The sequence below is a fragment of the Paramisgurnus dabryanus genome, chromosome 15 (assembly GCF_030506205.2).
Source record: "Paramisgurnus dabryanus chromosome 15, PD_genome_1.1, whole genome shotgun sequence".
Classification (NCBI taxonomy): Eukaryota; Metazoa; Chordata; class Actinopteri; order Cypriniformes; family Cobitidae; genus Paramisgurnus; species Paramisgurnus dabryanus.
The window spans coordinates 22,876,871-22,901,023 of NC_133351.1; the positions used below are offsets into that span (position 1 = coordinate 22,876,871).

At 36.5% G+C, this 24,153-nt stretch overlaps 2 protein-coding genes across 3 annotated transcripts in view; one reads left to right on the forward strand and one right to left on the reverse strand.

Moving 5' to 3' along the window:
* Positions 1–17,685, forward strand: part of dars1 (aspartyl-tRNA synthetase 1) — a 47,435-nt gene extending 29,750 nt beyond the window's left edge. The window contains exons 9-18 of the mRNA XM_065249045.1: positions 1,673–1,732; positions 7,984–8,095; positions 10,036–10,170; positions 12,475–12,622; positions 14,327–14,473; positions 14,579–14,621; positions 15,577–15,657; positions 15,737–15,848; positions 17,113–17,184; positions 17,317–17,685. Of these exons, the coding sequence (XP_065105117.1) occupies positions 1,673–1,732; positions 7,984–8,095; positions 10,036–10,170; positions 12,475–12,622; positions 14,327–14,473; positions 14,579–14,621; positions 15,577–15,657; positions 15,737–15,848; positions 17,113–17,184; positions 17,317–17,408 (1,002 nt within the window). The 3' untranslated portion in view covers positions 17,409–17,685. The remainder of the gene's footprint in view (positions 1–1,672; positions 1,733–7,983; positions 8,096–10,035; positions 10,171–12,474; positions 12,623–14,326; positions 14,474–14,578; positions 14,622–15,576; positions 15,658–15,736; positions 15,849–17,112; positions 17,185–17,316) is intronic.
* Positions 17,686–18,335: 650 nt separating this feature from the next.
* On the reverse strand, positions 18,336–24,049 carry LOC135782480 (protein lifeguard 3). 2 transcript variants are annotated; one of them, XM_065292803.2, is made up of 12 exons: positions 23,929–24,049; positions 22,743–22,987; positions 22,496–22,566; positions 22,234–22,298; positions 22,075–22,128; positions 21,909–21,959; positions 21,797–21,836; positions 20,583–20,620; positions 20,401–20,488; positions 19,974–20,069; positions 19,810–19,863; positions 18,336–19,726 (listed from the first exon to the last, which is right to left on the reverse strand). In XM_065292803.2, the coding sequence occupies exons 2-12, from the start codon at positions 22,975–22,977 to the stop codon at positions 19,577–19,579; spliced, it is 942 nt and encodes a 313-aa protein (XP_065148875.2). In that variant the 5' UTR covers positions 22,978–22,987; positions 23,929–24,049; the 3' UTR covers positions 18,336–19,576. The 2 variants fall into 2 exon arrangements, with proteins under 2 accessions (XP_065148875.2, XP_073668038.1); XM_073811937.1 differs by having other exon boundaries at positions 23,869–24,004.
* Between the last annotated feature and the right edge of the window lie 104 nt (positions 24,050–24,153).

Here is a 24,153-nt window from a genome sequence, read left to right on the forward strand (position 1 = left end):
CCCATTCACTTCCATAATAGTATAAAAGAATACTATAGTGAATGGGGCTCACGGATGGTCTGATTACGAACATTCCTTAAAATATCTTCCTTCTGGTTCATCAGAACAAAGAAATTTAACAAAATAACAAAATAACAGAATTTTCATTTATTGGTGACGTATCCCTTTAAAGCAACACTATGTAGTTTCCATGTAAAAATGACTTACAGCTCCCCCATGCGGTTGAAAAGCGCAACAGTGCCTGGTATCAGAAACTCTTCTGCAGGCAAGGGGAGGGGCGGGGCTGTGTGGTCTGCCCTCCACCGCCACTTTCAGAGTGTGCTTGTAGCAGTTAGGGGGTTGCTCAGGTTGCAGCAACAGTAAAATTTGTCCAGTTAAAAGTTGTTCTATCACTGAAATAATTTAGAGACATTATTTAAAGGTAAAAAACTACAGTGTGTTGCTTTAAGATGTTTAAGCATCTATTATAAACATGCCTTTAGAGGAAGACGCTACTGGGGGTTATCTTGAGACAAATCAATGTCACTGGAATATGTTAAGATCTGTCAGTGCCAGTTAGTTTTAGTTGAGATAACTCAAATTTGTCTTAGTCTTAAAGCAACACCAAAGAGTTTTTTTTACCTTAAAATAACGTTTCCAAAAAAGTTTCAGTGGTTCATCCACTCAAAACAGGGTGAATGGCACTTTCACATTCGCTTTGCAGCCCTCTATCGGCCAAAACCGCACTAAAGAAGTTTCCAACCGTCGGGTAGTGGTCCTGTAGTTCGAGTGAAAACTACAAAAACTTGCTTTACGGCAGACCAACAATCCAATCAGAGCCAGCTATGCTGCAGTATTTACGACAGTGCTAATGAACAATTACGCTTCTAACCTGTAGGGGGAGCAAAGATCAATAACTCTTTAGTGTTGCTTTAAGCCTTGTCTTTGAAACCAGAACCAATCAATTAACAATTATTTAGCACTAAAGATATTTTATACTTATAAGATACGTCAATGCTATTAATACGTTTTGGAGAGATTGCAACAGTCTACTGCTTGAGCAAGACCTGGAGATGTCGCAAACATGAAGTCGCCATGACGTGACTTTCTTAAATAGACTTTGCTGCGTCTAAAAGCTTTAAAATGCTGCCTTCGAGGTAGCATTATAAGGCAGGAAAGGCCAAATCTAGTTTTTGGTTTTCTTCCTGTCTCCTGAGATACCCATTGTCTTGTCTCAGAATTTTATGCGTGTTTGTGTGGGGAATTTGATTTGGTCGAGCCTGGTCGAGTTCGAAAAAATAAAATGTCGGCCAAGAAAGAGTCTGAAGCACAAATTTAGTGTTTTATTTTCACTTTTTACACCTTTTAACTGAATTTCTAATGAGAAATTAGTATTGTAGTTTTCAAATATGCAATTAGTTATGTCAAAGGTGCTCTTTATTTAGATTTTAAACTTAGATTTTGTTACGCTGCCTATAAAGGCTGTCCGAATGTGTTTCCCAGAGCTTCCTTCATGCTGCTAAAGTCATGAGGCAGTGATGTAACAAATCAGCTGCCTAAGCTTTCCGACACAGCCTTAGTTATAGCTGTGTTAAACTGTTCAACTTTTCACATGGTATACGATTAGGTAAACAGTTGAAATGTATTGTTTTTTTCTGTGTAATCATCAAGACCTTTTCTGTTTCTCTTTCAGGAAGGCAGAGCCACAGTCAACCAGGACACTAGACTGGACAACCGAGTTATTGATCTGAGAGTAAGCTTGTATCTATCTCTATTTATTCAGAATAAAAACTTTGGCTTTCCAGGCTTCTCTTCTGCAGTATCGCTTTGTTCAGATTCATAAGGTTCTGAAACGAGTAACGTTCCCAAATGAACCTTCAAATTTCTAAAGCTTCTACAAGGCTGTTTTTGTGACACTTGTGTCTGTGTGAACCTCTGAAAACTTGTCTGCCATCACACCTTTTAACAAACAGTGAAGCAATAAACGGTTTCCAGCAGTGGCAGTCTTAGTTCTGCGTACCCACAAACACACCGTTCTGTGGCACCTTGTTTCCCACACACCAAGTTAGATTGAAATCTGGCAGCACTATAGGTGTCACACTGCACCTTGCTCTACGCCAATGGCTCGGTTTTAAGTTCCAGAAAGTGAATGTTGAAATCTGTGAGTGTGAGGCGGGGGAGTCAAACCACAGGACAACAGCTTAATGTGTACTCTCGGTTTTTTAAGTCTCACGTACATGGGGTGATGCACGAGGTTCATTTCTCCACGCCCCCGGTGAGAGGTGTGAGATTGCCTACAGCAACTTGCCTGTTTACGCACACTCCACTGATAACATCTTTGCATATTAACTGTACAATCACTCGAGCGCACAAGCAAGTCACACACTGTTCTTAAGGCGCATCCCCGACACTGATAACTCTGTATGACTTTTTGATGTTAGTGAGGTGATGAGTAGTGATGTCATATCTAGATTATTTCATATTTTTAGCAGAACAAAAAATTTGTGGGTTTGATTCCCGTGCATCTCATTATCTTTTAATAAAATGTAAAACTTAAATGCAGTTTGGAGTCACTTTGTAGAAAAGCGTCTGCCAAATACATATATGCTATTTTTTATTTCTAAAGCAGCAGTGTTTAAGAGCTAAACAATGTTTTCTGGTTCCAGTTTAGATGATGTTTTTTATGGGTTCCTGTCTAACAGGTCTTAAATAAAACAACAAAAACAACAACAAAAGAATGTAGTAAAATGAAAGCGACAGAGGAAAAAGATGACGTACAGTCTTGTTCAAAATAATAGCAGTACAATGTGACTAACCAGAATAATCAAGGTTTTTAGTATATTTTTTATTGCTACGTGGCAAACAAGTTACCAGTAGGTTCAGTAGATTCTCAGAAAACAAATGAGACCCAGCATTCATGATATGCACGCTCTTAAGGCTGTGCAATTGGGCAATTAGTTGAATTAGTTGAAAGGGGTGTGTTCAAAAAAATAGCAGTGTGGCATTCAATAACTGAGGTCATCAATTTTGTGAAGAAACAGGTGTGAATCAGGTGGCCCCTATTTAAGGATGAAGCCAACACTTGTTGAACATGCATTTGAAAGCTGAGGAAAATGGGTTGTTCAAGACATTGTTCAGAAGAACAGCGTACTTTGATTAAAAAGTTGATTGGAGAGGGGAAAACCTATAAAGAGGTGCCAAAAATGATAGGCTGTTCAGCTAAAATGATCTCCAGTGCCTTAAAATGGAGAGCAAAACCAGAGAGACGTGGAAGAAAACGGAAGACAACCATCAAAATGGATAGAAGAATAACCAGAATGGCAAAGGCTCAGCCAATGATCACCTCCAGGATGATAAAAGACAGTCTGGAGTTACCTGTAAGTACTGTGACAGTTAGAAGACGTCTGTGTGAAGCTAATCTATTTTCAAGAATCCCCCGCAAAGTCCCTCTGTTAAAAAAAAGGCATGTGCAGAAGAGGTTACAATTTGCCAAAGAACACATCAACTGGCCTAAAGAGAAATGGAGGAACATTTTGTGGACTGATGAGAGTAAAATTGTTCTTTTTGGGTCCAAGGGCCACAGGCAGTTTGTGAGACGACCCCCAAACTCTGAATTCAAGCCACAGTACACATTGAAGCATGGAGGTGCAAGCATCATGATATGGGCATGTTTCTCCTACTATGGTGTTGGGCCTATTTATCGCGTACCAGGGATCATGGATCAGTTTGCATATGTTAAAATACTTGAGGAGGTCATGTTGCCCTATGCTGAATAGGACATGCCCTTGAAATGGTTGTTTCAACAAGACAATGACCCAAAACACACTAGTAAACGGGCAAAGTCTTGGTTCCAAACCAACAAAATTAATGTTATGGAGTGGCCAGCCCAATCTCCAGACCTTAATCCAATTGAGAACTTGTGGGGTGATATCAAAAATGCTGTTTCTGAAGCAAAACCAAGAAATGTGAATGAATTGTTAAAGAATCATGGAGTGAAATAACAGCTGAGAGGTGCCACAAGTTGGTTGACTCCATGCCACACAGATGTCAAGCAGTTTTAAAAAACTGTGGTCATACAACTAAATATTAGTTTAGTGATTCACAGGATTGCTAAATCCCAGAAAAAAAAATGTTTGTACAAAATAGTTTTGAGTTTGTACAGTCAAAGGTAGACACTGCTATTTTTTTGAACACACCCCTTTCAACTAATTGCCCAATTGCACAGCCTTAAGAGCGTGCATATCATGAATGCTGGGTCTTGTTTGTTTTCTGAGAATCTACTGAACCTAATGGTAACTTGTTTGCCACGTAGCAATAAAAAATATACTAAAAACCTTGATTATTCTGGTTAGTCACATTGTACTGCTATTATTTTGAACAAGACTGTACCAAGGTCTATTAATGGTGGTGTCGGTATCACTTGCGTATCATTTTCCATGATAATTTGTATCAAGGTAGTTTACTAGAATTTCGCAACAGATCAAATGCATGTACTTTCATTTTAAGCCCCAAAAGCCCCGTTTAGGGGTTTTTAATGTGGTTAGGTGGTTGAAACGGATAACAGAAGCAGAGCTTCTTTAGTAAAGATCTCCATGGCAATCATAACTTTGTTGTTTTTCACAAGTATTTCTAGCGACTTTTCAACTCGAAAGCGAATCTGAAGCTAATTGAATAAATAAGAGCTCCAGAATATTGATGTCGAGCCTGATTGTTTCTCAAGGATTTAGGCAAGCTTACTACGTGTGGAGAATTGTGGAGAAAGAGGAAACTCGGGTCATCTGGGAGTCATCTGATTTATGGGAAACGCAGGCGGAGAAACTCAGCGTTTTCAATAGCTGTTGTGGTTGTGAGCATTTGAAGGCTTTGATTGTTACGGAAGATTGATTTTGCGAGTACTGTGCCCTTTGGACTCTTAAGAAGATTTTTCTATCTCTCAAAAATTACCAGAATGTGTTCAGCTGCAGGGGCCATTCGTATTATAACTCTTAATTTTTATGTTTTCTGAAGGAGCTAAGTGGTGCTTGTCGATGTAAAAGTTGGCTACAGTGATGCCAAAGTGATGTTGGGTGCTTGCATCCCAAGACCATTACCAAATCTCTGAAATTGTGTTATTTGATAAATATACCCCCGGTTTCACAGGCAAGGCATAAGGCTAGTTCTAGACTAAAACAAAAATACACCAGGGGCCGGTTGCATAAACCTTTAAGACTAGTCTTAAAAGTTAGCCATTAATTTTTTTCTTCAAGACTGATCATAACTGTTTTAAGTATGTTACATAGAAAGGTAGATTGGTTTAATTTAAATCCAAATAATAAGACTGATTAGCCCTAACTAATTGCTAGTTAGTCAGAATCCTTCTTAAGACGCAGTCTTAAAGTCACGGCTATGTTTATGCAACCGGCCACAGTAGCATACTTTTCTAGGTTATGTCATAATCGTTTTTAAATCCATGCCCGGATTTTCCAAAATGTCGCCAAGCACCGCAAAAACAGCCGAATAATAAATGAAAAGGATTCCAAGCAACATTTCATCATATTTTATCAGACGTCACAAAACAATTCCAAGAAATAATATTATTGAGAATGAGAAGTCATTAATCAAGGGGAACTCGCAGGAAGACACAGGAAAGCAAAAATAGGTCAAAAGTTCGTCATCAGACAGACTATTTTCTCATCTTGTCTAAGTAGGCATATACACTTACCTAAAGGATTACTAGGAACACCTGTTCAATTTCTCATTAATGCAATTATCTAATCAACCAATCACATGGCAGTTGCTTCAATGCATTTAGGAGTGTGGTCCTGGTCAAGACAATCTCCTGAACTCCAAACTGAATGTAAGAATGGGAAAGAAAGGTGATTTAAGCAATTTTTAGCGTGGCATGGTTGTTGTTGCCAGACCGGCTAGTCTGAGTATTTCTCAATCTGCTCAGTTACTGGGATTTTCAAGCACAATCATTTCTAGGGTTGAAAAGAATGGTGTGAAAAGGGCAAAACATCTATTATGCGGCAGTCCTGTAGGCGAAAATGCCTTGTTGATGCTGGAGGTCAGAGGAGAATGGGCCGACTGATTTAAGCTGATAGAAGAGCAACTTTGACTGAAATAACCACTCGTTACAACCAAGGTATGCAGCAAAGCATTTGTGAAGCCACAACATGCACAACCTTGAGGCAGATGGGCTACAACAGCAGAAGACCCCACCGTGTACCACTCATCTACACTACAAATAGGTTAAAGAGGCTACAATTTGCACAAGCTCACCAAAATGGGACCGTTGAAGACTGGAAAAATGTTGCCTGGTTTGATGAGTCTCGATTGCTGTTGAGACATTTAGATGGTAGAGTCAGAATTTGGTGTAAACAGAATGAGAACATTGGTCTATCATGCCTTGTTACCACTGTGCAGGCTGGTGGTAGTGATGTAATGGCGTGGGGGATGTTTTCTTGGCACACTTTAGGCCCCTTATAGTGCTTTTCCATTGCATAGTACCCCACGGTACCAAACGTGATGCGAAAACACTGTAGGTCACTGATTGGTCTGAGAGAAGCGTCATCACTATAATGTAAATATTAGCTTTAGCTTACTGCTAGCTTGCGTTGTCTCAAGCAAACATGTTGTTATCTGTGTTCTGCTATAAGTTTCCAAACACCCTTTTAGCGATGAAAAACATCCACAGGTTGAGAATCCGGGACACCATAACAGTTTTTTCCAGACTTGCAGTTTGTGGCGGCACATTCGCGACGTGCACGTCCGCATTATATATGCTTAAATGCAACTTGAATGAGGCTCAGTGGAGCGCCGTCGACTGACGCCACGGGTCGGGTGTTTGAACAGAAACTGTGAGACATGTGCAAACATCTATTTGTGGTGGCCAATTTTAATTTTGTGGCAAACTGAGAAATAAATGAATGTATGGGAATGTACAACAACGCTCTCACTTGTATGATGTCACAGCAGTAGGCAGCGTAAATATAACGACACGCCTATAATCCCTCCCACTCCGAAGTGATACTAAACTCGATGGAAAAGCTAACCACGCCAAAGTGAGGTGAGCTGACCCGACCCAAACTAAACTAAACCGTGGGGTACTATGCAATGGAAAAGCGCCAATAGTGCCAAATGGGCATCGTTTAAATGCCACATCCTACATGAGGATTGTTTCTGACCATGTCCATCCCTTTATGATCACTATGTACCCATCCTCTGATGGTTACTTCAAGCAGGATAATGCACCATGTCACAAAGCTCAAATCATTTCAAATTGGTTTCTTGAACATGACAGTGAGTTCACTGTACTAAAATGGCCCCCACAGTCACCAGATCTCAACCCAATAGAGCATCTTTTGGATGTGGTGGAACGGGAGCTTCGTGTCCTGGATGTGCATCCCACAAATCTCCATCAACTGCAAGATGCTATCCTATCAATATGGGCCAACATTTCTAAAGAACGCTTTCAGCACCTTGTTGAATCAATGCTACGTAGAATTAAGGCAGTTCTGAAGGCGAAAGGGGGTCAAACACAGTATTATTTTGGTGTTCCTAATAATCCTTTAGGTGAGTGTGTAGCCTGTTTGTTGTTGTATTGAGAGTATGTTGTGCATTGAATTTTTTCTGTTAAATTATAATTATAAACAACTGTTTTTGCATGTCTGGCTCAAAGCATAAAGAAGGAATGCATTCTGGTATAAAAAAGTCATGTTCCTTAACTGTTTTATAAAGAATCTATAAGATTAGAGATATCACTTACGCTCATAGCACCGGTTTCGCGTTGTGAGTGTTTTTTTTGGGGGGGGGGGGGGGTATGGGGTTTGTGATTATGAGCAATAATAATAGTGACAGGTGTCTTAGCAACCACCACTAGTAACAAAAAGAGGTCTTTGAAGATCTTCTCCAAAACCACTGAGCACTGAGATGTGTTATGTTGTCATGAGTCTCATTGACATCATCATCTGACACACGTGAACAAGTTGTAAAACATGTGTACTACCCTTTTTTCTCTTATAGACCACCACCAGCCAAGCCATTTTCCGGCTGCAGTCGGGTGTATGTCAGCTCTTTAGAGACACACTCATCAACAAGGGCTTTGTGGAGATCCAGACTCCCAAAATCATCTCTGGTACGACCATCACTCTGTTTACACTTTCTCTTTCTGTTGACTCTTCATATCTTCAAATAAAGCTCTGAGCAGAAAGCTGCTTTTTAAACACGGGATGAAATCAAAATTGAAATTGACTTGCCTAATAAATATCCCAGTTCTTATTGTGTGCATGATATTGGTAAATATGAAAACCACCAAAACAGTCCATTATTGAAAATGTAATTTTGTCTGCCTTAGAAATTATTTTCCTGCTTATGAAACCAATACCAAACAGGCGGAGAAAAATAAACTAAGCAAATAATATCACGACTACTGTAAACTGTAAAATGGTCAAAAATGTCTGTCATTGTGGAAAAGGTCCTAATATGTATAATTTAGGCACATATATGTATACATTTGGTACCAGTGTGTAACTTTGAAGCACTCTTTGGGACCAATATGAACCTCTGAGGTACTAATATGAACTCTTTAGGTGTACTTTGTGATAGGGTACCACCCCAGTGACAGCTGGGGAGCATTTTTGACCTTTTTTTTGACAATGTGTTGATCTGTCTAATGATCTAAATGTGATCCGATCCCAATTAATACAATTGGGAAGAAAACTCCAACAACAACTGGAAATTCAGTTTTTCACTTATAATTGACACCTTCATTAAAGTTTGAGTCTAACACGTTTCTGTATGTCAAGGACGTTTTGCTTTGAAATGACATTGGGTAAGGTAAATAATGATTCAATTTTCATTTTTTTTTTGTGCGTGTGGACCATTCTCACGGAGTAAGCGAGATGTCATAAAGCAAATGATCTTGTCTCCACGTTCATTCTCAGTATCTGTATTCACGGCGGCTGGGACAGAATAGAACAGGTCTTATCTGTGTCCTCACACGACGGGCCTTCTGAATGAATTCCTGCTCGCGCTGTCCAACTTAGTTTATTGTTCCTTCTCCGCACCTTCAGTCTCGAAAAATTTCAATTTCAAGGATTGATACTTTTTCATTTCAGTGGTTAAAAAGAGAGCGACACTGTCAAAACATTGGCTGAAGAAAAAGTGGTGTTTATGAAGGAGATACGTACCCAATCACTGATAAGAGTCCATGTTAAAACTCTTGAGATTATGGTACTATCGAATCTTTTGGGATTCATGAGCAGAGCGGTATTTGTAAAGGGTTTTGGGCCCGGTTCTATCGACTGGACTCGAGCACTGTGCAAATTGATAAGGTTTCTTTGTCCTTAAAGGGACAGCTAACCCCAAAATTAATACGTTTAGGTAATGATTTACTTAAGTGTATGCTATTCCAAACCCCTGTAATATTCTTACAATGCTAATCCAAACTGTTAGATTGCTTCAAAAGACTTGGATATAGTGTAGGATTAATTCAGGATTTGGAAATGATAGTGTAATGTAAATGTAAATATAAACTTTATATTCATTTAGATATATATTTATTATTGAATATGCCGTTGCCGCAGCTGGTGCTCTGTTTTGCGGTAATGACATTGCTCAAACGCTTCATCTGTCCCTTAAATAAGCTCCATTTTTAGTCCACCAATGATTTTAAAGCGAAGAAATGACGTCAAGTTCTCTGCTGCTACAACACCACCTATAAACAAGCCTCACTATTGTGTTTACGTGGTTTTCGCTGAAAAGGAAAACCGTTACTTTCGCTTCCTCCACACCTCGATCGGCCAATCATGAGCTAGCACCGTGACGTACGTTACAATTTAAAGTTTGCCGCCTTTCTTGCGATCCCCTGCCCTGAAAACAGAACATAACATGATTTGTTATGTTCTTTCACTAAAACCACACTGCATCCGGTGCACACACCCAGCTGTATGTGCCCCATCAGAACAAAATGTTCGTTTTGACCATACTTCTGCAAAAATAATCATCACATCACATGTCCTTTTTAATTTGTGTTGTTACCTAAGACCAAAATATATGTTGTTGTGTTTTTAATAGCTGCCAGTGAAGGAGGAGCCAACGTCTTTACGGTGTCCTACTTCAAAACAAGTGCATACCTGGCCCAGTCACCTCAGCTCTACAAGCAGATGTGTATTTGTGCTGACTTTGAAAAAGTCTTCTGTGTCGGCCCAGGTAAAGATAAAAACAGCTGCAGGTGATGTCTACAGCATGTCATGTCCGCAGGAACTGGATACATACTAATAACAAAAGCCAGAGATATTTAAATGTGCGGTATAGGTGGCCCAAATTTGGGATTTGTATTTGTTACACAGTGAGTCTGCACATAAAATCATCCTACATATATAACCTTGATATCTTCAATATTGACTCTCATGTCAAAGATTGAAATCAATGAATGAATGAAATCAAACTTTGATGCTCCTAATGTTCGATTATGAGACTTTTTTGGTGCCCACATGCACACAAGGGCCGCTGTTTTCCTTTATAAGTCACCTTCACGTATCTTCACCCTGCCAGTATCATAACAATCTGTATGATTAATAATCACATTGTGCTCGTGGTGTTTTGGCAGACGTAGAAATCCCTCTTCTGCAATGAATAGAGCAAGAATATCAAACATTTTCAGCACAACCATGGGACGTAAACCTCGGCAGAACATAGCTCAGCGGGGACCTCTGCTGATGAAAAGTCACATTGTAGAAACATCATTCGTTTTTTTTTACCTGGGAATGAGCAAAAACAAAGCTTGGTCTGCCTTAGGGCGAGACATTTTTTATGGTCTTGTTGCTTGCGATATGTTGCAATTTTCAATGACAAATGTAGCTACTAGTAATAATACAAACAAAATTTGTATTTTGGAAATTGGTGCTGTACTGCATTTACATTTATGTGTGTTCAAACATGCCTACATGCAGACAATATAGTGACTTATATTTTCATCAGTATGTGTACTGCTTATATTCTACCAATTTAGTTATAACACTACATATGTAAAAAATGTATGCCAAATGTAAAAATAATATTTCAAGTTATGCATAAGTTTGAGATTAACCCCTCTTTAGGCTTAAAGGAAAACTCCATTCATTCCTATGGCTCCAAACAGGGATGAATTTAGAAGCCACCAAACACTTCCATCTTTTCCCTATTTAAAGACTGTTACATGAGTAGTTACACGAGTAAGTATGGTGGCACAAAATAAAACTTTTTATTGGAGCCATAGGAATTAGGGATGCACCGTTACCACTTTTTCATTTCCGATTCCGATACGAGAAAATTTAAGTATCGTCCGATACCGATACCTGCCGATCCAATACTATTTATATTTTTTTTTACAATTTAAATTGCACACACATGCACACACAAAATGTTAAATGTATAGTGCTTTCTGCTACATCTAGTATAATTTCAAATTTAAAAACCAATAATTTAAAAATGATTTATAAGTTACAAGAACATTAGTAGTTATTAATCATGGCAGTGTTTAGGAGAACATATATGTATGTATGTATGATCAAATAAGTATGTTAAATATATTTTCCTTAATTACGCAAAACTGTCACATTAAAAAAGCTTTAGTGTGCAGATGGTTATTTTGCGAAATATGCGTTTAACTGGAAAATGTATGCATATCCGTGTGCTTGATAAGCCCAAATCATCCTGTAGGCTACGGCTTCCTGGGCGCAGAATTAATGCACTTGAATCCTCAGATGGGAATCCTCACACGGCAATGGAAATTTTATTATAACTGTTAAAACGCAAAGAGAATAGATGCTTCCATCCAACAGCTTACTGAGACTTTATAAAATCTTTAAAATAGCCCACAGTTATCGTGTGTGTGTTAATGACGCGTTGCATCCTTCCACTTTACCAGTGGATAAACCCAGTTTGCAAGTAAGTTACAGAGTTTCTGAGAACTTAACTTAAATATCTTTAAATGTGCATTTGTTCCTTCACACGAAGCTGTAGAGTGTATTAGGAAAACTTTGAATACAGCTTGTCAGTAACAACCACAGGTAACGTACATTATCAGAATTGGATTGGTCCTGTTAGTCCGATATCGTGATACAGATCCAATACTTGAATGAACCTTATAGGAATGAATAGGGCTAGGCTAAATGCTAACACATTGAAGAAGCGCTGTACAAAGAATAAAAGTGCACGCGTTGTAAAAGATAGGTATGTATTAATTCATCTAAGTTGAGGTAAGAACATAGTAAAATATTGAAAAACGGTGGTGTTTTCCTTTAAGGCTAGTCCTAAACTAAATCGCATGTTTGAGCTGTCTCAACTGAAAATAACTCACTGACAGATCTTAAAATATGCCAGTGCCATTGATTAAGGCATGTTTATGAAAGATGCTTAAACATCTAACACCTAGTCCTTGCTTTAGCTAAGTATTGTCTGTGAATTCAGCCCTGAGACTAAAATGCATTCTTACAACTAAATATGTTGTTGTTTTGTTTTATTTTTTTCTAGTTTTCCGGGCTGAGGATTCCAACACTCATCGCCACTTGACAGAGTTTGTTGGTCTGGATATTGAGATGGCCTTCAGTTATCATTATCATGAGGTCATTGACTCTATCACTGATACCATGGTTCAGATTTTTAAGGGACTCCGTGACCGGTAAGGAACAGTTTGAACATGCCTTAGTTGGTAACATGAATTTCACCAGAAAATTCTGATGTTATTTATTCAAGTGGAAGAAATGGCAGTGGGTTATTGTGTGTTATCAAAGTGAGGATATTTACTGCCATCTAGTGGTATGCAGGTACCAGAAGTTGTGGATTGCTTTGTGGTTAAAACACCTTGGTCTGACTTTTCTTATATCAGCGCCATTTGTTTGTCTCAAGATGCACACCAGTATTATTATTTGTAAGGTTTATTTGTAAAAACTATTTAAATGTCCTAATATAACCAAGGCCTATTCCTGGATTAATCTAAATCCTGTCCGGGAAACTGCCCATAAAAACTAAGATTAAAATCAATTGTATTTATTTTATAATTGTAAACTTGTATGCTAATATTATTTTTTGTGCAACACATTTGCATTTATGCATTTGACAGACACTTTTGTACAAAGCTACTTACAGTGCATTACAAGGTTTACATTTATCCTTATGTGTGTTCCCTCGGAACTGAACCCGTGACCGTTGCGGTATTAACACAATGCTCTTCCAATTGAGCTACAGGAACACCAAAAAAGAAAATATTGAAGAGTCTTCACACAGCCTTTTTATAATGACAGTTTTATTGTAACCCACATCTGTTACAAAATTACTATAAGTATATAAAATATATGTTTATATATGTATATTAAAATATAACTTTAAAATGGGTAAGGGACAAAAATGGTTTGGCAAGATGAGAAATTCGAAAATCTTTTCATAAACTTGTTTTAAAAGCATGCATGAGGTATATTTCAATGCACATAGTGTATTTATGTTGATTTTATGCAATAAAAAAATCACATTTGCACCATTTTCTTGAAAGTTAAGACTGAATGGACCTGAAAATGTCAAATTGTGTAACTGCCAATTGCGCCAAAGAATGAAAAAAATTACATATTTTATCCACCTTGATGGCATGTACGCGTAATAATAAAAAGTCATTTTAAAATATCACACGAAAATGCATTTGATTAGTTATTACTGAATTTTATTAGAAATTTGAATGCATTTTTGTAATATTTGTCCTGATATATGCTGAAAACAGCTCTGATTTCGAAATAATCTTTGACAAATGATATAAACAAGTATGTAAAAAAATCATATTACACTAAACTAGACTATATTTTATTCCACTTTTTTATGAAAATATTTTTATTTTCATTTAAAAAATATTAGTTACACCAATTGACACGGACCGGTTACACCACATTGACATTTTTGCAATTATCCCCCAAATATTCTTTTAAAATGAAAATAAACCCAGAAAACTTAGACTTGGTCCTCAAAAAAGAATGTATGCAAGTAATCTATAAATTTATTTAGAAATTTTAACCCTTGTTCATTTAATTGAACCATACAGAAAAATAACTGGCGTCACGTCTTTGACCCAAATACATAAATGTTGAAATTACGGTTTGTTTCTCTCATATGACTTTATAACAACAATTGCATTATACAGCTTGAGACTTGTATGGTATTTGTATTAAGTATGTTGCTAGAGTTATGGTACTTTTCTGTACTTTTTGGAGCTTGACCATGTTGGAAATGCACCCCGTTTTATGCTAATTTTCAGTCATTTATTCAGACATACATTTATTTTTATTCTAGACATATATATTCTTTCTTATCCTAACTCCTGTGATGTTGATGCACACCACAGGTTCCAGACAGAGATCCAGACCGTGAATAAGCAATACCCCAGTGAGCCCTTCAAGTTTCTGGAGCCCACGCTGAGGCTGGAGTTTCAGGAGGCTGTGGCCATGCTCAAAGCTGCTGGGGTGGAAATGGGAGATGAAGATGATTTAAGGTAAGTTGTGGCGCTTTTTGACAAAACCTTGAGAATTTTGAGTTGACGGTGCATTTGTTACAGACTGTGTTATATGCCTTAAATATTTATTTGGGTCTTCCTCAGCACACCTAATGAAAAACTGCTCGGACGTCTTGTAAAGGAGAAGGTAAAATACATCTTTTGAAAAGAATTGCTTGTGTAATGTTTGTGTACCACTTTGAAACATCGACTGCAGGTCAGATAAGGTCAAAATTTAATGAATGAATTTTGATTTTTTTTAAGTTAGACATACTCCGATTTTTCTAATACAAAGCTTTCTCCTTGTCCACTCTGATCATCTAAAAAAGGATTTGTTTGTACAACAGGTTTTGGTGCAATAACTGTTAATACAAAAGTGGCCAAATTGTTTTACAATATTTGCTATTAATGTCCCATCAGTTTAGATTAAACCATCTAAATATGAGGTTCAAAGTAATAAATGGACAAATCACAAATAATTTGGAGCCAATCAGAGCAGAGCTCATTATTATTATTCATGACCATTTAAAATAGGGCAAAAATAGACCATTTCATTCAAAGGACAAATCCAAGGGTTGTAAATGGACATGTAAAACATTTCTGGATATTTTTTGCACTTAATAAAGTTTACATACCTTCTATGTAAACTCAAGAACAATTTAACAGATTATTGTAAAGGAAAACCACACAATCTTTGAATATACAAAAAAAATGCATACAAAAACAAAAGCAAATAAATAATAAATTATGCATTGACTATAGTTTTATCTGTTATTAATATTTGTTGTTCCTCTTTTGTTGGATATATTTTGTAGTCATTGTCCTGGCTATGCCTTTATAAATTTTGCACATTTGCTGTTTGTAATTTCTTGCCAAGCCTCCATAAACTCTTCTCAAAGCTGAGCTTCAGTTTATTCCCCAAACACACCAATGCATACATATTTTATAATCCATCTTTATTAAAATATTTGAATAAAGAGCAAACATATCAATTGAACATCACTTTCTGCCACTACTGTAAATGTAATCTATATTCTACAAACATGCAAAAATATAGTCTCCTTTAATTTAAATACACCTTGCTTGTGTGTGTGTTTATTTAGTATGATACTGACTTCTATGTGCTGGATAAATACCCCCTGGCAGTGAGGCCGTTCTACACCATGCCTGACCCCAACAATCCTGTAAGTGTTTTAAGAACCTAAACCCAAAGTCTTCAGATGCTACATATACTTCATAACAAACCTCTTCCTCCCCCTGCAGAAATACTCAAACTCTTATGACATGTTTATGAGAGGAGAAGAGATCCTGTCTGGAGCCCAGAGAGTCCACGATGCCCAGCTGCTGACTGAAAGGGCAATGCACCATGGCATCGGTAACAATAGCTCAGTACACAATAACTGTCTTTCAAAACCTAGGCTGTGTTCGAAAACGCAGGCGAGGCGAGTAGTATGTCCGATTTCATATCATTTGAAAAACAGTAGGCGGAGAAGTACCTGGATGACATACAACGTTTATTCGATGGACACTTTACTAGCCTGTGAGCCACCGGGAGAGAAGATAACCACTGAAAAAGAAGTTGTTTTATAGAAATTCGATGGCTTTTAAAATTCAAAGTCTGATTTAGATGCAAAATAAAATTCTGTGTTAAAAATTCGATGTAAAAGAATTCAGTGCTGAGAATTAGAACTCAAATTCCAACGGCACAGATTTACTTCCATACTATTCGCCTCAAATGCATCTTCGTGTTAGTAAAAAAAAAACTTCGCTTGAAACAAAGTTGAGTGTCGCAAGTAATCTAGTGCGAGGAACGTGATGCTTTGCATTTGTTGTAGGGATGTGCATGTAATTTTTTCATTTCGATTAATCTATAGGTCTGAAAAACGAGTACTCGATTAACTGGGGGTGGGGAAATCAAAGGGGCCATGTGTCATGGTGAAAATAAAATATTTTTATTAAAAAAACTCAAATAAAACTTAATTTTGAAGAAACTATGACAGAAAAATGAACACATACTAGATTATTGCTGAATTAATTGTTTTTAACAGAAACCTCTAACAGGAATAGCTGCGCGATGAAGTGAAACTAAAGGCTTAATAAACACAAACTGAAGCGATTTCTATATGACACACTATACAATCTATATATAATCTTAAGCTTTATATAACAAAAATGTATTATACAATGTGCATCTATCTGCACAAAATGCAAAATTCAGTGATGTGGCTTGACAGCATTGCGCAGATCAGCGCCCTTGCCGCAGCCAGCGAGAGTGCGCATAGGAAGCTTTTGAATCATGCATGGTACTGATGTCATACGCAGGTCTGCACAGCTTACGTCGACATCAAGCACAACGTCAAACATGCACCCAGTCTTTTCTACCACAGGCGCTTGTAACACTAACTAGATATCCAAAAATCTTTTCGTGATCGATTTTCGGGCCATGTTCGAGTACTCGGTCAATCGATTACTCGTGCCCATCCCTAATTTGGTGTATAGGCAGTGTAACAGTGCCTGTGATTCCTTGCATACAACAGAACAGAGCTAAACACTCAACGCTCTGTACTTCATCTGTATATATGAATGACTTACTAATGTCTGAAATCCAATAGATGATTCACATTTTGTTTTTGTTCCAGACCTGGAGAAGATCAAGGCCTACATTGATTCGTTCCGGTACGGTGCCCCTCCTCATGCTGGTGGTGGCATAGGTAACACACATTTTATGTTTCTGAATCTTTAAGTCTAATGAAATAAACCTAAAATTGATTCCATTTCAAGGTTTTGAAAACTTATTTTCAAATATCATGCATAATGTTGAAACTTGTTCTCCCATCTCACAGGTCTGGAGAGGGTGACCATGCTGTACCTTGGCTTACATAACGTACGCCAGACCTCCATGTTCCCCCGTGACCCCAAACGCCTGACCCCTTAAAGATTAAAGAACCTGGACAGCCTCTCGTCTCTCATCCAGACTGACACAATACAACATAGACACCCAGTCGTAGTCATTTAGATGTGCCAGAATGTGGACGTGCCACTGGGATTAACCAAACAACGTTTATTTACTTTTGTAATACTTCTCACCGATCTATAATACAGCAGGGTTTTAGAGGAATATAATCAAGAGAAAAGGGATTCTGTGTTTTATGATGCAGATGTACTTACATGCAGATCAATGCTAATTTATTAAAACCATACTTGTATGTCTAGCTTTTTTCTACTGATCTTGAGAAGTTTCTTGAGAAGTTTAACAAGTAACAGCACATCTACAATAAAATCTAATAATATAACTAAAACATGAGGTTTTTTCCTTTAAAAGTTTGTCCAAAAACAGAGCGTTTATCTCTATACATTAATACTGTAGCTGTACTTAACTTAAAAAAAAAACACCACACTCAAACAGCACAAGTGGATGTTTTTGGAGGTAGTAGAGGTTTTAGTTGTAAAAAAGTTTGTAATTGTTAATATAAAATAAAAAATGGTTGTAACAGTTTATTTTAATAAATACAAATAATGAAATGAAGTATATTTTTATATTTTAAAATAAAAATGTTTTATGCTCAAAATGCTAAAAAAATAAAGCCGTAAGCCTCAATCAGTTTTGATCAAAAATTCAACTAAAAAGCACCAAAATGGTTGTCACACTTTAAGTGGTTTTACCAACAAAGGTCACTAGGTGTCATAGATTTGCTGCAAACTGTTGTCACAAACGAATACATTACTGTCACTGCATTATAATTACTTACTACACAAAGGTTTTGAAATATGAACGATATGTAGTTTGTCAAAATTATTTTTAGAATAATCCATTATTGGTTTAATAGTTCTGTAACCAACAAATGAAAGCAAATTTGTTTTAAGCAAATTATTTAGATGTTATAATATAGCACATTCACCTTAAAGTGAACTTGATCATACACATCTGAACATCTTTGAACTAATCAGTATTTTACACAAAGTTCTGACTTCTCAATGACATCACTTCTGGTGATGTATCAGCATCTTAGTTTTTATAATAAGTATGTGGTCCACAGTGACTGTAAATGAGGCCAATGCAGCAGCCTGAAGCAGCTACGTTTCTGAGTAAATGTTAATGTGTTCCTCAACGTGCTTAGATTTTTCCTGCGATCGCGAATCCCACCATGTGTCAGTATTACCCAGACTCCAATGGGAAAACATATAAACAAACACAATGTGACTGAGAGCAGCATTTCTATTCATACTCGATTAAATTGCTAAAACATGCAAATGTATCCCATCGTGAATGCATCATTTCTGATCTGAAACTCGGAGGTGAGCTGCAGGGCTGAATAACAGAAGAACACTGAGAATAATACATGCAAACAATGACATTACTTTCCATTTCTGTCTATACTCATATTAATGTTATTTTTCAGACATGCAATATTTATTTGGTTCAGGTTTAGTTGAGTTCAGACTTGGCGGGATTCTAAAGTTCATGCAGGCTCAGTATTGAATTTAATGATTTTTTTTGTTAGATTAATTAAGTAATTGAGTTAAGTCATGACAATAGCGTTTTATGGTTTGTATGAAGTTTTAAAATATGTCCAATTTTAGTTGAGCTTGCAGTTATAGCCTCAAACGTTTCGCCAACGTGTCCATTCCTTTACAGTGTTTGCATATTAATGGCCTACTTATATTAGCCTCCATATTAAGCTGAGGTAGGATTACGTATTTTAAAATTGTTCTCTCATGGGTAACTTATTTTAAATCTGACAGCTTGCTGATAGTGTCCCCATTTTATTTTGCTTCTGGTTAATAAAAATATATGCAACATCATTTACATTAGAAAAATCATCTTATCAATCTTAGTATACACACACTTACATTAGTTCCTTTAAAACAAACAGATGGAACATAAATAATAAAGTGTACATAAAGGCAAGTAAAGTTTACCAGTCAATGTTGAAAAGTTTGAGCAACATAACACAAAATAACATTGTAATAATGCATTATAATCAATAAAGTGATATTGGATATGCACACCACTGATGAAGATACATTTTATCATTCATGCACTATGAGGTAAGAGGTCAAAAAGCTTAAAGATCAATATCACTTAAAACAAAAACCAAGGGTTTACTCGGAAGAACTTCCTGTGATGTGAAGAAGGAAGATAAAGATTTGGACAATGTCAACGTAGAGCGAAAGAGCACCGAAGACATATTCCTCAGGACTGATGGTGTTTGCTCGATTTCCAATGAGCAGCTGGGTGTGGTAAGCCAAAAACTATAAAAACAAGGGTAACCAATATGTGTAAAGTTTTAATAGTTAAAATAATTACAACATTAAACCATCATTTGTGAACTCACCAATGTAAAGACTATTGCTCCAAAAGCACCGTACAGCATGTGCAGCCAAGGTACCTGATACATGGATATATTGATTTATGTAGAACAATACTTTGTCCTGATATCTTCAAAATGTGTATTTCTTGAATTGGAAAACTTATTAAGTCAAAAATGAATGTACTTACATACTGAAAGGAGAGTACAATTGATGTTATAATGCCAGTTACCAGGAGAACCACACACAAAACGCATAGAAGACCATTACAAGAGGTGAAATCAACCTGTACACATTAAACATGAGAAAAATAGGTTATGTTTACTTTGTTCATTGAAAGTCATCAGTTGCATAATGTACAAAATAATTCAAATAAGTTACATTTCATAAATATATTACATATCCAGATCTGTTTATATTTCCTCACAAAAAAGCAGGGCACGAAAAAACAAAAGGTATTGTCTCAGCGACACGCAAGACATTTACCAGCAAGGCATGAATGTTTAAAACGAGACAGACGATCATTGTAATCAAATACAATGGGTTTATTTTACACTGGCAACAAAGTCACATTCATAGTTAGTCGGTCCATCAGAGCCTGTGGGTTCTGGTCTTACCTTGGTCTGAAAACAGAAGACTGTGACAATTACACACACTATTGCTGTAATCCCAAGAGCCAGGAACACTGCTTTAGTGTCAAAATAACTGTAAATAATTTCAGACAGAGAAACTACATGATGAGCAGTTCTGATGTTTAAAGCCAAGCATATCAATATTGATGTTTATAAATTAACCTCACCTTGAAATGGTTCCTGTCATGAAAGACAAGGCAAGGGTCTGATGGGAAGAATTCAAATGTATGGTTTGTAAAACACATTGATGCTTTTGTAATTACCAGGATTGTTTGTCATATTGAATTGAGAATTTTAAAGGGCACCTATTATGCAAAATCTACTTTTACAAGACATTTGCACATAAATGTGTGAATACATCAACCATACAATGAAAAAATCCATCCACTTCTTCTTTTTTAGTCCACATTAAACCAAAGCAGTCTCTTTTTCATTATCTTGTTAATGTGATGTCACACTGATGAAGCCCCACCCACAGCCACTGACTGAAAGTCCTGCATTACCACAGTTTTAACCGTCAGGAAGTTGTACGCTGTTCGCCATATCTCAATAGTAAGATACTATTTTCTCAGACCGTATTCACAGGAATCAACAGTTTTAACTGAAGCTCATTTGCATTTAAAGGTACAGACATGAAAGCATAGGGGCATGCTGCAAGAAATGTCTGTGGGGTATTTTGAGCTGAAACTTTAAAGACACATTCTGGGCACACTTATAAATACTTATAATAATTTTATACAAATAGACATAATAGGTGCTCTTAAAATGTCTGCATTTGAACAGATTTGAATGAGGGTAACATACAAGATACAGAATACCATTAAATGTACTAAAAATAATTGAATTTGAAAATGAATTAAAATGAATCAAAATTGAATTGAAAAAAAATTCACAAATATCTGGGTTATTTTTGACCCATAATGGGTAAATATTGGACAGAACACACCGCTGGGTTATACCCAATGCTGGCTTGTTTTAACCCAACTGCTGGGTTGTTACATGCATCATAGTTGCATAACAATAACCCAACATTTTTAACCCAGCACGGAGTCATTTTTAACCCTACATGTGTTCTGTCCAATTTTTACCCATTATGGGACAAAAATAACCCAGACATTTTAGTGTATTCCTGCAATATTTCTCCATAAGCGCCATATGTGCAAGCTTTGAAATGGCACATATAGCAGTCTGTAATGGATTTCAATATAAAGTAAATAAGTAGTGATTCAACTATGTCTTCAGTGGTGCAAACAGCAGATCATACAGATCTAAGATTGACCTTCAGTTTTATACATACAAATGTTGAATTTAAAAAACTCAGATCATTCAACATTTAAAATCTATACCTTTTGGAAACATATTAACTGCGGTTATTACTTACAAAAATAAAGAGGAGTATTAAATTCCATGGGTGACGTCTCCTAAAAACAGAGAAAGATTTTTCATAATCTTGTAAATGTCAAACTGACTGTAATAAAAGGTTATGAACTCACCTTGGTCCTTCACAGCAAACCAGCGTAAGATAAGTAACAAGATACACCGGGCTGTAAAAAACACTTTATTGTTACTTCGGTATGAATCTTGAACAAACTGTAATTTAGTGTAGTGTACTATAGCATAGTAGTGTAGTGTAGAATAGTGTAGTATAGTATAGCTCACAATGATGCCCAATAAATGGCAGGATTTTGGATCACAAAAAGACGCACAGGCTCACTGTATATGAAGGGTAAACAGACATTGCAGACAAATCAGTATTTAAAATGTAGAAATTATATTCAATATCCAGTCAATGTGTTTGTTTTTATTTATTATACTCACACAAATACAAACACTGCAATGATTGAGGCAGTGATAAATAGTTGGGCAGCTAAAATAAGGTAGACCTGTTAAAAAACACAATGTTAAGAAGAACAAAACCTTTATTTTAAGCTCATTTTCTCATGACTTTTAAGATATCTTTTTACATTTTTATTTGAATAGATAGTTGATGTAATGTTAATTAATATATGACATTTACTGTATTAACCCCCAAGATACAGAGGTTATAGAGGTAAGACACAGAGGTAGCCTATACTCTGACCTTTCTTATGAAGGCATGTCGAACACTCATGCTGTCCCACATGCCAGATGATGAGATGCCCATTGTATCACCTACAACCAAATGATAAATAGGCAAAAACAAACACAGACATAAATGTGTTATATACAGTGGCTGCTAGAAACGTATCAGTGTTATTTGAACAGATCCTCAAAAGTAATAAAAATACAAACATACAAATTACAGTAATTTATAAAAATAAAGAAATCACACGAGCATTAAGACTTACTAGGATTGGGTGAACACATTCCTTGTGTTATGAAAGCTGGCATTGCTGGTGAGGAGTATCCAGGACCCTGCCAAAGCCCAGACTGGGGGTGTATGCCAGGCTGCCCTGGACCAGGGTACACCCCTGTCTGAGCTGGATATCCATATGGAGGGTATGGATAGTTGCTGTGCTGCTGTTGACCATATGCCTGCTGCCTCGACTCTTCATAAGTTGGAGGGAGATCTGACTTAAACATTGTGATGGTCCTGGAAACCCAAGATTTGTACATTTGATTTACTTTTATCATGCATTTGGCAGACGCTTTAATCCAAAGCAACTTGCAGTGCATTACAATCTAAAAAAAATTCCCAGAATTCAGTGTTCCCTGAAATCGAAGCCATGACTTTTGCATTGCTAATTTCTTTGTTCATACAACTGTCATTATACAAAAAATCTTGTAAAATCATTCTGCTAGTAGTCTCATACCTATAATGTGATTACACCAGCGTTTAACGGTTTAGCGTAACTTTGACTGAAATCTTTGTCATAATCTTAAAAACACATTCAAACACATGCAGAATAAATGTGAACTCTTTCAAAATTGTTTAAAAAGCATCTCAGGGTGAGAACTCAAGAAGCTGCATGATAAAACACTGACTACACTGAAGATGATCAAATATATTTTTGATTTACTGTAGAGTTAGTCAATTTACTGGAGTAATGGAATAATACTAACAATATTTTGCTAATAATAATGATAAATTTAATAATAATACATTGGAATAATAATACATTTACTATTACTATAAATTTCGGAAAATATTAATAATAAATAAAAACTATTAACATAAAATAAATAACGCCTAGCTTAGCGTACCAAGTAATACAGTGCATCTTTCATAACCTTAATGAAAATATGCTCAGTATCCAAATAGTTGCAGCATCCGTTTAAATAGCATAGGGGAAGTTAGTGAAGTGCCACATTCATATAAATATATATAGGCTTATAAATAAACAATATATAAATAAAAGTAAAACAAAACCGTATGAATAAAAACTACTGCAACATTCATATAAAAATGCAATAATATAAATGTACATTACAGTTTATTTTAAATAAAGACTGTATGAATATTTTGATACTTACATCAGCAAGCATGATAATTATTATTGGAAATAAACTAAATACACAAGCTCTTTCTCTTACCAAGTTTCTGTCACCACAACAACGGGAATAAGAAATTAAACTACGCAATTTATCTACGACATTAAAGTGCAGAGTTGTCGTCGTCCTCTACTACACAAGTCAGCTGTTGAATGCAGTGAGGTGCTTTTTGATTGGCTGTAACTAAGCAACGTACTTTGGAAATGAAGCGAACTACATTTGGAGGAGCCACGTCTCTAGTTACTACGGTGTGTGCTTTACACTCAA